Source organism: Schistocerca gregaria, chromosome 8, assembly GCF_023897955.1.
Source record: "Schistocerca gregaria isolate iqSchGreg1 chromosome 8, iqSchGreg1.2, whole genome shotgun sequence".
Taxonomy (NCBI): domain Eukaryota; kingdom Metazoa; phylum Arthropoda; class Insecta; order Orthoptera; family Acrididae; genus Schistocerca; species Schistocerca gregaria.
In genome coordinates, this window is record NC_064927.1 from 391,730,105 (window position 1) to 391,743,831 (window position 13,727).

Here is a 13,727-nt window from a genome sequence, read left to right on the forward strand (position 1 = left end):
AGACAGGGAAGAAGAGAAAGTGGACAGGTATAGGGGTGAAGAGGAGGCGGACAGAGAGTGGTGGGGGGCGTCCAAGGAGGAGAACAGACAGAAGGGAGGAGAAGGAGTGGACAGAAATTGGGGACAAAGAAAAGCGACAGAGAGGGGGAAGAGGGGCAGAGGAAATGGACAAAGAGAGAGGGAGGAGGAGATATACAGAGAATGGAAAGATGAGGAGATGGACAGGGAGATGGGGGAGAGACGATGGATATAGAAAGAAAAGAGGAGGAGATGGAAAGATAGGAGCAGAGGAAGAAATCGGCGGAAAAAGGGGGAGTAGCCAATGGACAGAGTGCGAGGGAGGGGAGGTGGACAGACAGAAGGGAGGAGAAGGAGATGGACAGAAATGAGGGTGGAGAGGATGGCCAGAAGAAGGGAGTAGGAGGAGATGGATTAATAGGACTGAAATAACTACATACCAAGACAACACTGGGTACTCAGCTAGCACGGATAAATTTCTTGAAAAAACGCTTTACTTTGTTTGAACAACGAGCCCATTGTGTTACTGCTACACAAGTACACTATTTTCTGAATCTGTGCTTTCTATGTGATAACAGATCCTTTTCTTCGGCGTATTGTTGGAAACAATGTGTTTTAAAATCCTACATGAAATATATTTCATTGGTTCCATGTGAATAGATGTGGCTTGTGAAACATTCTAGTCTGGAGCCATTTCATCAGAAAAATCTGCAAGGAACTTAATTGGTGCACCATTTTGGATGGAAGAGTTTCCTTCGTTAATTAATTTAATTTCTTCGCTACACCGAGCGTATGCACTTCACAATTACTCAAGTTGGGTATTTAAGACGCCATCATGCTCCACTGTTAGCTCCTCGTTGCTAGTATATCCCTCTCACTGTTGCGTCAATCCTGTAGCGTCTTCCTTGATATCATTTTATAGATTTAATTTTAAGTGATGCTTGATCACATGTGAAACCTGATACTGAACAATAATGCACGCGCTCCTTCTGATTTCAGTACCTAATATTTCTGTTTGCTTCTAAATTTCAAATGTAGATTACATTTCAATTAATGAGTCAAATTGTGGCTCTTCCCATTCTTATGATTGCGCTACTGTCGTCCATTTTGACCTACATTCTTCCGATAAGGTTTGATTAATCGATATTCAAACTGATAGTCCTTTTAGTAGGATCGAGTCTAATTTTTTGCAAAGAATTTCCCGCACTTCCTTGGTGTCTATCACAAAAAGTTCTAGTGCCACCTCTGCAAGAAAAGGGTTGCTACATTAATCGCGGAGTGCGACCGTGGCGTTGTCCATACGATCCGTGCGTTCACCCACTAATATGATTCCATCGAGAGGTAGTAGACAGGAAAGCGATTGAAAGGTAGCTGTGTTTAGGGAGAGAGAGAGAGAGAGGGGGGGGGGGAGTGGAAGCCCAATGGGAAGAACTCTCTGCGATAGTTGGAACTATGGCAAGGCTGCTAGTGGATTTGTGCCAGTGGCGACAGTTCACGTGTGGATGCTCGGAAACATTAGTAGACAGGTATTACGGACGATGCCCCCTGGGACACGTGCAGCGTCAGCGTATCTGTAACATGCCAAAGGCGTCATCAGAGATGTCAGTTTCGTTATAAAGTCGGCCGCTCGCTGTGTGGAATCGTGTGGGACTTTTTTGTGTTTCGTGTGTTCGGCTTTCCTATTTTTGTCGGCCAGTAAGCTGTAAGAGTCCAGTAGATTATGGCAGTCAGGGCATCACCTTTATTGGGTTTTACATTTTTAGAGTAAAGGGTGGGGGTGGGAGCAAGCTAAGTTCTTTTCCACAGAGTGTCTGCTCTCAGTTCTTCAGCTTCGCACGACACACTGAGCTCGCTCCCCCTGTTGCAGACGGGCCCGTCGACTTCTCGTCGCGGCCGGCGACGGCGACGGCGCCCCAGCCGTCGCATCAGCACCACCTGCAGGCGCAGTCGCAGCCGCAGGTGCCGCAGCACGGCACGCCCACGCTCAGCTCGTCCGTGTGCTCGTCCGACGACAGCGAGGACGAGATCGACATCGTGGGGCACGGCGGCCGCCTCTCGCCGCCCCCGCCGCCCCCGCAGCTGCCCCTCCCCCACCACCAGCACCAGCAGCCTCTTCCCCTGCCGCCGCCGCCCCCACCACTCGTGTGACCGGCGCCCATCCGGCCGGGGGGACCCTTCCTGGGCCAATAGGTGCCGGGCGCTGTCTGCGGCATGTGGGGATTCCCAGTGCAGCGGCGGTTCGCGGGGATTCCCCAGATGTGAACAGTGACGCACGGGGCGATGTGCTACTCCAATGTGTGCCGTCGCATTCCGTTATTGGTGCACGAAATGGAGACATTAGCATCCGTTGGACTGCTGCCGGGTCGTTCTCGACGGTAACAGGTTCCCCGCGCAGTGACGTTACGTGGGGATTCCCCCGACGGGAGCTCTGTTCGCCAAGGACGCCCAGAGGCACTCTGGTGACCCTCCCAGATGCGACATCGAACTCTATCGGTGGTGGGTGAAGTGGAGCACTGAGCATCGGATAGACTACTGACGAATCATGCTCGGTGAAAATTGGCGCACTCAGAATTGTTGTAAATCTTCTTATAGTAAATCGAAGAAAGTCTTGAGAAACAACTGTTGTGGAGTTCGAGTCAGGCACGTGACTCACTAGATCGGTAAATCTCGTAACTATTAAGATAATTATGCGGCTTAGATTTATGTTATGGAATTACAGGGCCAACTTATTAGAATCGGAAGAAACAGTGGTTGCCATGAAATTATGCGACAACTTACAGCCAGATTGATGACGGTTTACAGTCTCATTTCAGTCATATCTTTCCTGATACAATCTGCTCTTAGTTCTGTAACCACAGTTTTACGCGATATGCTGGCCCCGCACTCAATTGCAGACGGGCCATTAGATGTTTTTCTATCGCATACAGTTTCGTTACAGTACACATAGTTACACACATATGTAATTGGAATGGGAAATTAAACTGAACTTTTACTGTCAACTAGATTCATAATGCGACTCTTTCCATCCATATGAAGATTCCTGCTCAGAATGTTTGCAGCTACAATAAACACTTTACTTCCGGGGAAACACTCCAGTTATTGACTTTTTTAAACATCGCTGCTGAAAATGTTACGTGAACACCACAATATCCACGCAGCAGTAACTAACACTTAAAGCAGTTTCTCATTGAATACTTCCGTGCTGGATTGCGTCGGTATGGTCAGAGACGACGACTTCGCTTCTATCAGTGGAAGAACGATCTGGACAATGCAGCCAATACGACGTTGTTCCTCAGTACTACACGTTGACCGACGCTGGTAGATGTCAGAAAGTTCTGAGCGAAAGGAGTACCTGGTCCAGCAACACTTCGATGCAATGTGAGGCATTAAACCCTAGTCATTTTCTCTCGTTCTCAAGTATCTCGGTTAATATACCTGAATGCGGTTCTTGGTTCAAATGGTTCTGAGCACTATGGGACTCAACATCTGAGGTCATCAGTTCCCTAGAACTTAGAACTACTTAAACCTAACTAATGTAAGGACATGACACACATCCATTCCCGAGGCAGGATTCGAACCTGCGACCGTAGAGGTAGCACGGTTCCATACTGAAGCGCCTAGAACGAATGCGGTTCTCTTAGTATTAACTACCACATAATATTATTGGAACAGCCATTATTTTATAAAACTCGATTCCATATTGTTACAAAACTTACCTTCGTATCCTTGGTGGATTCTGAGGCAGATCAGGCAGTCTACCTTCTCCAACTTTCCCACCATGCTGGTTACAACAGACATATGATGTGGGTGCTTTTAGTGCTTAAGGTTTTAGTAAGAACTTCCTTGAATGATACCCGAATCCTCCATGCTTTGGAGATTGGGTAGCATATTTTATTTGGGTCCTCAGTGTTCTTACGCAAAAAGAAGAAGAACCAGAGAAGTTACCACCATAGTTACGATAAATACTAACCAGTTCAACCACTGACACCGAAATTTCAACTATATCCAGATGTACGAGGCGTGTTTTTTAAGTAAGTAACGTTTTGAAATTAAAAAAAGACTTGCTAAGATATCTCAATAATTTTATTTTTACATGAAAGCCTGCACCTTTTCTACATAATTTCCGTCAATACTAAGGCACTTGTCATAACGTTGTACCAGTTTTTAAAACCCTCCTAATAGAAGGCTGCCGCCTGACTTGTTAACCACTGCATCACCACTGTTTTGACTTCGTCATCGTCTTGAAGACGCTGACCGCCCAAGTGTTTCTTCAGGTGCAGGAACAGACGGTAGTCACTGGGCGCAAGATCGGGGCTGTACGGAGGATGATCTAGAGTTTCCCATCGAAACGATGTGAAGAGATCTTTGGTCTGATTCGCCACATGTGGACGGGCATTGTCTTGCAGCTAAACGATGCCCTTGCTCAAATTCCATGGACTGTTGCTTTGATTCTGGTGTGACGGAGGTCACCCATGTTTCATCGCCCGTAACACTTTGGCTTAAGAAATCCTCACCGTCGTTGTGGTACCGTTCAAGGAAAGTCAATGCACTGTCAAAACGTTTGGTTTTGTGCACATCCGTCAACATTTGCGGTACCCAACGTGCGCACAATTTTCGGTAATTCAAGTGCTCGGTCACAATGCCATGCAAAACACTACGAGAAACATTAGGAAAGTCATCCCGCAAGGAGGAAATCGTAAAGCGTTGTTTTCTCTCACCTTATTGTCCACTTCCTGCACCATATTTTCATTAACGACCGAAGGACGCCCACTCCGTTGTTCACCATGCACATTTATGTGGCCATCTTTAAATGCACTCACCAACTTACTTACTATTCCATCACTCATAATGTTTTCTCCTTAAACTGCACAGATCTCACGATGAATATCGATCGCTTTAAGGCCTTTAGCACTAAGAAATCTTTTAACAGCCCGTAATTCACAGTCGGCGGGACTCATGATTATCGGAGACATCTTAAACACTCATACACAACGTAAACAAGGAAGAATCAGACTGTAATGGCGACAGTGCGTAGATTAAGGTACAGGCTTTCATGTAAAAATAAAATTATTGAGATATCTTAAGAAGTCGTTTTTTTTAATTTCAAAACGTTACTTACTTAAAAAAAAAACACCTCGTAGATATGGCAAACACAGTACAACTGCTTATAGGTTACAGATTTAGTTCTCAATAAGAAAATCTGTGCTGAAAGTGATTTTAGAGATCTAGTTGAAATGGACGAAAACTAATAACCTCTGTTAAAAATGGGATGCACAAAGTTATGGATGGTCTACAATATTAATTTATTTCGTTCATCGGTTTTCAGCTTACAAGCTATCATCAGACTCTGACTATTGTCGTCAGAGTACGATTACGATACTGTTGAATAAGACTTCGTAAGACGTTACAATGGAAACGTGCAAACACAGAGTAAATGTCTCTGACAATGTAACAGCAACGAAATTCAAAACGTTAAACACATAAAGGAAACAAACCAGAAAAGAAACACTATCACGAAACATGGAGATTGTGTGTATGTGTGTGTGTGTGTGTGTGTGTGTGTGTGTGTAGATGAAGTGGAAGAGGAGGTGAACAACATCGACAAACAAGACTACATGTAACTGTGGCAAAACAATATAGCAGCATACATAAAAGTCAAATTAAATTGACAAACATAATAAAATTAATACAAGAGGTTTGATGAATAGCTGGAAGAGGTATTACATATGAAATTTGACGCACAGATACAATAAAAGATACAACTGACAATTTTAACAGAAAATACAACTGTCAGTGTTGTAAACAACGTCTCTTATTGTAGGGAAAATGTACATACAACAAAAGAACAGAATATATGGAACACATAAACAATCATAATTAAATAAATGTAGGAAGAAATGGAGGAATAGAATGGAATTGCCGATATGAGAAGAACTGAAGAAATTTGAAGTGTAATAGAAGTTTAGAAGAGTGGAATTACTGAGCTGTGCGTGTTAATTTAATATTAAATCAGGACTTTTATTGATTTCCAGGGCTACCAAAAGTTTTTGCCCTTTGTCTTCTAAGTGGAGAAATGGCACTGTAGCTGAGATGTATGGCCGGCAGTCAGTATGTACTAAGCAAATGTGCAGTAGACTCCTGTAACCTCCAGCTGTGTTCATGTTCAGTAAGCCTAGTTGCTATATCTCTGCCTGACTAATATAAAACTTAACACAGTGCGGACAAATGATTTTATGTACCTCACTGTTGGTAATTAAATGGATCTTATCTTTATTATTGAAAACGTATTTGGCTTTGATGTTCCTCACATAGTTGGGAATCTTGAAGTTGCAGGATTTCAGTAACTTGGTTACACTTTGTGACAGCTGTCCAAAGTATGGAAGAGTGCACCAGTTACACCACACATTGCAAGCAACAGCAGAGGTAGCATAGGGGACGGGTACAATTTAATTTAAACTTTTAGATAGGGGCTGAATGTGTTTCTTTGCTAAAGATGACATTTATTCTACGTTTGAGTCTCTTCATGTGTGACATGTGATTTAATATTATTGACCAGTAATGTAGCCTCTTTTGTGACGATAGTCTATTGAAGTCTAATGATGGTCTTGCAAGCCGTACTTACAGAGCATACACAGTTTTGTGCATTTCGTTTATAATTATAAAGTTTTACTAGGAAGAGACGGAAGAATCATTTAACATAATATAATGTACAGCCGCGGAAAGATAACAAAAGGTCACATTACGTTATAAACATATACAAATTTGCCACCATCGTGGTTCATTTGTTTATTTTCCTACTCAGACATTGTTGGGCTATACACGAGTTTTTCTCACTTCCTCAGTAGGTGAAGGCTGGCGGAAATTCTGTAGCTATACTTGTAGACTGAGATATGCTCTTCGGAAAGAGCTATTTATCATGTGACAAGTAGGGTAATTATCTCTTTTTACCACGTTTTTATTAGGTCGCTTTGTTGTCAATCAAATTTTGAAATTGATTTTAAACTAACTTCCCGATAAGCTACAGAGGTAAGACTTTCCACATGGCTCAGAACTGTATGGCAATGCAATGCTGACTGACTTTCTTCTCTGGTGTGTGGCGGAGGGTGGTTTGTGTACCACTGCCATTTCCCCCTTTTCTGTCCCAGTTGCGAGTGAACAGTGAAAGCTTAAATCTTGATTTGAACGCCGCCCGTCCCGCGTTCCAGTCCAGTAGCTTAACTTTGCAAAAAGTAATTTTGAGGTCCGCAGCTCGTGGTCGTGCGGTAGCGTTCTCGCTTCCCGCGCCCGGGTTCGATTCCCGGCGGGGTCAGGGATTTTCTCTGCCTCGTGATGACTGGGTGTTGTGTCATGTTCTTAGGTTAGTTAGGTTTAAGTAGTTCTAAGTTCTAGGGGACTGATGACCATAGATGTTAAGTCCCATAGTGCTCAGAGCCATTTGAACCAGTAATTTTGAAAATCACGTCGTCTCTCTTTCAGTTATTTTCAGTTCAAAAACCGGAGCACCTTCGTGCCACTCTCGTACTGAGTGAACCAGTCTGTTGCAAACCTAGCAACACGAGACTGCTGAATTTTTGCCATCTACAAGCAATCGAACTTTACTCCACAAGAGTCTTGCTTGTAGATGCACTACATTTTCCCACGTCCTTTTCCATATGTCGAAGTCATCCACTTATCTTACATAAAACAGGTTTTTCATGTTTGCTCCCGTTCAAGTCGCCTCGTCACGATACTCCTCGATGTCAAAAAGCTCTGCATCATATCACAAACCCTGAACTCTAGAACCGTAGGACATTTTCTCGTATTTTCCTGCAACTTACCTCGAACCGCACTGAAGAGCAAGTACCGATTTTAGCATTTTAACGATAGTACACCACCCTTCATAAAAACGATTTTCTTTCTTAATTTATGTGGCGCACATATTTTTCTTCTGTCAGTCTCTTTCGTTGAAAGTACTGAGAATAGTCTTCCCTTGAGACTCCGGGGAAGAAAGTTAAGGTTATCTTATAATCATTATCAACGATATTTTGTCAGGTAAATCTCCCCAGAAGCACAGACGTTTCAATACGTTTAGTGAAAATGACAACGACTACCCGAACCTATCACTAACGGACTAATGTCCTTAAACGCTAGTGTGTAAAGTGTTCTCCATAATAGGCATACGAACGTTAGAGTTGAGGTTTGTGAATGCAGAACAAAAGGGAAAATATCTTTAAAATCAAAGGTTGCATATGCAAATAATTTTTCCACGAGGAGAAATTCAGAGACCTCAAGTGAGTGCAGAAAACTTCTTTCGAGACCTGTAAGCAATATATTTTTTTTTTAAAATATTGCGTCTGCACATGTAGTTCTAGAAGAGTTAATATAAAATTGGAAGTGCAAGAACAGAAGAGAGCCTCTTCGGGAATCAGGGTAAAATGTATAATTCAGTGACATTGTAAATACATACATCGTGTACATAACTAGATAACGACTGTCCAAGACAGCATTGAATGTGTATGTAGTGCTAGAATACTGCGTAGACAAACTGACACGCGTAAGAGTTTATCTGCAGAGCTTTTATCATAACCGCAGTTCAGTAAAGACGTTAAATGTGATTTCATGCATGTTAACCGCTAAAAAAAACGGCTTTAATTTCGACTAAGGACATTTTTTGTAGTCTTGCAGAGTTCTGCTTTGTAAGGAACATTTCTTTTTGTAGACAATTAATAACAATGAGTTTGTTGACAGTCTCAAGTCACTTGAATACATGGAAATAATTTACTGTGGACGAATTTCACGACTGAACACGTTTGAATTGTACAATGAGACATGAAATATGTATGTGAAATAATTTATGTATGCACTCAAACGATTTCAAATAAAGAACAACAGTACTATCTGATGTTAGCATTCTGTAATAATGTTCTCCTTATTACCAACTCATTTATTAGCATTACCTTAATTACTGAGAAGCTCCCGCACGACATACACTACTTCCGATTGCTAATGTTGCAACACGGTAACGTGTATAATTCCATACGCAAATAAGTGCAGCTGAAAGTCTGGTAAGTAGACGAACTTAAGCCTAGCATATTTAACCTGATCGTGATACAATATTTGTGTCAGGAAACTACAGTCTTAGCAGAATTTTCTTATCAGGTCTCAAAAATTGCTCTTGCCGAAAAAAATTGTTTTCGTCATCTTATTCCGAAGACGAAGGAGCTGACACGTGCGAATACTTCCGAACTATGATTCTAATAAGCAATGGTTGCAAAATACTGACAGAAGAATGGAAAACTAGACGAATGCGGACCTCAGAGACGATCAGTTTCGGTTCCGTAGAAATGTAGGAGAACGCGAGGCCATACTGGCCCTAAAGAAAGGCAAACCTACGTTTATAGCAATTGAGCAACTGTAAATGCAGACAAACGTTTTGACAATGTGGATTGTAATACACTCAAATTCTGAACGTAGCAGGAGTAAAGTACAGTGAGCGAAAAGTAGCAGTAACTGAGAATGAATACAGTCTGTACATTGAGTAAGCTGTATAGGAAACAAACGAGAAATGTTAAAAGGGTAGACTGGAAAAAGCAAGAAAATCGTTTCTGATCAAGAGAAATTTTTTAATATCGAATAGCAGCTTAAGTGTTTGGAAGCATTTTCTGAAGGTATTTGTACTGAGTGTAGTGGTACGGTAGTGAAAAGTGGACATAAGCATTGCAGACAAGAACTTAAACAAGCTTTTGATATGTGGCAGTACATAATTTCTAAAATTGGATGAATAGATCGAGTAAAGAGAAGGTGCTGAATTGAATAGGAGGGAAAAGAAGTTTGTAGACCAACTTGACTAAACGAAAGCACAGCTGATAGAGACACAGCCTCATGCATCAAGGAAATGTCTATTTTGTAATGAAAGAACGTGTCTCGGGTTAAAAATCGAAGAGGAAGACCAAGGAATAAATACAATAAGCAGTTTTAATTGGATTCAGAGATGAAGAGGCTTGCGCAGCATAGACTAGGGCGGTGGAATGCATCAAACCAGTGTTCAGTCTAAAGACCACACCAGCAACAACAGCATCAACCTCCTCGAAGTACAGGTTCAAAAAAATGTTCAAATGTGTGTGAAATCTTATGGGACTTAACTGCTAAGGTCATCAGTCCCTAAGCTTATACACTACTTAATCTAAATTTTCCTAAGGACAAACACACACACCCATGCCCGAGGGAGGACTCGAACCTCCGCCGGGACCAGCCGCACAGTCCATGACTGCACCGCCATAGACCGCTCGGATAAACACGCGCGGCGAAGTACAGATAAGATGACCAATACGAAAAGGCAAGTTAACAACCAGACAACGCTTATATTAATTTCATAGCTAACTTTAGTTTTGGTGTCAGAAATGATTATTTCTGAGTTAACAAATAATATAACCAACGCGATGAAATTGGATTTTATTTTGATACACCGCGAGAACACAATGCACTGCTTCAACAAACCGCATTAGTATTCAGCACACTTGTCAGTGCGATGGAATGGCTGACAAGTGTGTAACAACAACAGCATTGTTCATGGTTCAAACATACAGCAAAATGTGACAATACATTAAACCATAGCAGTTTAGTGGAACAATGAGGTGACGGTGACGAAGTATTGCAAGAAGACCTTACTCAATTGTTTGGATTAGTCGGTAGAAGCTTCTGCTTGGGATTCAAAATTATTTACAGCTGTTACGCTAGCGAATTTCACATACGTAAAAGCAGACAAAATTCAGAATCTTAAAAACTTTCGTTTACATCAGTTGCTAGGTGCACCAAGAAATGAAAAGTATCACTTCTAAAAGGCGTCTGAATGAAGTGGCTTGCTAAAAATACCCATGATTGAAGTTAACAACATTAAATATATATGACCGAGAATGGATATAGATTACAGAAAACATCAAAAATTGAAGAATATTCTAACATAGAGATTGTTGTTGTTGTTGTCTTCAGTCCTGAGACTGGTTTGATGCAGCTCTCCATGCTACTCTATCCTGTACAAGCTGCTTCATCTCCCAGTACCTACTGCAACCTACATCCTTCTGAATCTGCTTAGTGTACTCATCTCTCGGTCTCCCTCTACGATTTTTACCCTCCACGCTGCCCTCCAATGCTAAATTTGTGATCCCTTTATGCCTCAAAACATGTCCTACCAACCGATCCCTTCTTCTAGTCAAGTTGTGCCACAAACTTCTCTTCTCCCCAATCCTATTCAATACCTCCTCATTAGTTACGTGATCTATCCACCTTATCTTCAGTATTCTTCTGTAGCACCACATTTCGAAAGCTTCTATTCTCTTCTTGTCCAAACTAGTAATCGTCCATGTTTCACTTCCATACATGGCTACACTCCAAACAAATACTTTCAGAAACGACTTCCTGATACATAAATCTATATTCGATGTTAACATATTTCTCTTCTTCAGAAACGCTTTCCTTGCCATTGCCAGTCTACATTTTATATCCTCTCTACTTCGGCCATCATCAGTTATTTTACTTCCTAAATAGCAAAACTCCTTTACTACTTTAAGTGTCTCATTTCCTAATCTAATTCCCTCAGCATCACCCGATTTAATTTGACTACATTCCATTATCCTCGTTTTGCTTTTGTTAATGTTCATCTTATATCCTCCTTTCAAGACACTGTCCGTTCCGTTCAACTGCTCTTCCAAGTCCTTTGCCGTTTCTGACAGAATTACAATGTCATCGGCGAACCTCAAAGTTTTTACTTCGTCTCCATGAATTTTAATACCTACTCCAAATTTTTCTTTTGTTTCCTTTACTGCTTGCTCAATATACAGATCGAATAACATCGGGGAGAGGCTACAACCCTGTCTCACTCCTTTCGCAACCACTGCTACCCTTTCATGCCCCTCGACTCTTATTACTGCCATCTGGTTTCTGTACAAATTATAAATAGCCTTTCGCTCCCTGTATTTTACCCCTGCCACCTTTAGAATTTGAAAAAGAGTATTCCAGTCAACATTGTCAAAAGCTTTCTCTAAGTCTACAAATGCTAGAAATGTAGGTTTGCCTTTTCTTAATCTTTCTTCTAAGATAAGTCGTAAGGTCAGTATTGCCTCGCGTGTTCCAACATTTCGACGGAATCCAAACTGATCCTCCCCGAGGTTTGCATCTACCAGTTTTTCCATTCGTCTGTAAAGAATTCGCGTTAGTATTTTGCAGCCGTGGCTTATTAAACTGATAGTTCGGTAATTTTCACATCTGTCAGCACCTGCTTTCTTTGGGATTGGAATTATTATATTCTTCTTGAAGTCTGAGGGTATTTCGCCTGTCTCATACATCTTGCTCACCAGCTGGTAGAGTTTTGTCATGACTGGCTCTCCCAAGGCCGTCAGTAGTTCTAATGGAATTTTGTCTACTCCGGGGGCCTTGTTTCGACTCAGGTCTTTCAGTGCTCTGTCAAACTCTTCACGCAGTATCGTATCTCCCATTTCGTCTTCATCTACATCCTCTTCTATTTCCATAATATTGTCCTCAAGTACATCGCCCTTGTATAAACCTTCTATATACTCCTTCCACCTTTCTGCCTTCCCTTCTTTGCTTAGAACTGGGCTGCCATCTGAGCTCTTGATATTCATACACGTGGTTCTCTTCTCTCCAAAGGTCTCTTTAATTTTCCTGTAGGCAGTATCTATCTTACCCCTAGTGAGATAAGCTTCTACATCCTTACATTTGTCCTCTAGCCATCCCTGTTTAGCCATTTTGCACTTCCTGTCGATCTTATTTTTGAGACGTTTGTATTCCTTTTTGCCTGCTTCATTTACTGCATTTTTATATTTTCTCCTTTCATCAATTAAATTCAATATTTCTTCTGTTACCCAAGGATTTCTAGCAGCCCTCGTCTTTGTACCTACTTTATCCTCTGCTGCCTTCACTACTACATCCCTCAGAGCTACCCATTCTTCTTCTACTGTATTTCTTTCCCCTATTCCTGTCAATTGTTCCCTTATGCTCTCTCTGAAACTCTGTACAACCTCTGGTTCTTTCAGTTTATCCAGGTCCCATCTCCTTAATTTCTCACATTTTTGCAGTTTCTTCAGTTTTAATCTACAGGTCATAACCAATAGATTGTGGTCAGAGTCCACATCTGCCCCTGGAAATGTCTTACAACTTAAAACCTGGTTCCTAAATCTCTGTCTTACCATTATATAATCTATCTGATACCTTTTAGTATCTCCAGGGTTCTTCCACGTATACAACCTCCTTTCATGATTCTTAAACCAAGTGTTAGCTATGATTAATTTGTGCTCTGTGCAAAATTCTACTAGGCGGCTTCCTCTTTCATTTCTTAGCCCCAATCCATATTCACCTACTATGTTTCCTTCTCTCCCTTTTCCTACACTCGAATTCCAGTCACCCATTACTATTAAATTTTCGTCTCCCTTCACTATCTGGATAATTTCTTTTATTTCATCGTACATTTCTTCAATTTCTTCATCATCTGCAGAGCTAGTTGGCATATAAACTTGTACTACTGTAGTAGGTGTGGGCTTCGTATCTATCTTGGCCACAATAATGCGTTCACTATGCTGTTTGTAGTAGCTTACCCGCATTCCTATTTCCTTTTCATTATTAAACCTACTCCTGCATTACCCCTATTTGATTTTGTGTTTATAACCCTGTAGTCACCTGACCAGAAGTCTTGTTCCTCCTGCCACCGAACTTCACTA

At 41.6% G+C, this 13,727-nt stretch overlaps 1 protein-coding gene across 1 annotated transcript in view; it reads left to right on the forward strand.

The window, feature by feature from the left end:
• The window catches only part of LOC126284921 (brain-specific homeobox protein homolog), a 135,380-nt gene extending 126,481 nt beyond the window's left edge, over positions 1-8,899 (forward strand). The window contains exon 5 of the mRNA XM_049984184.1: positions 1,886-8,899. Within this exon, the coding sequence (XP_049840141.1) occupies positions 1,886-2,166 (281 nt within the window). The 3' untranslated portion in view covers positions 2,167-8,899. The remainder of the gene's footprint in view (positions 1-1,885) is intronic.
• The last annotated feature ends 4,828 nt before the right edge of the window (positions 8,900-13,727 follow it).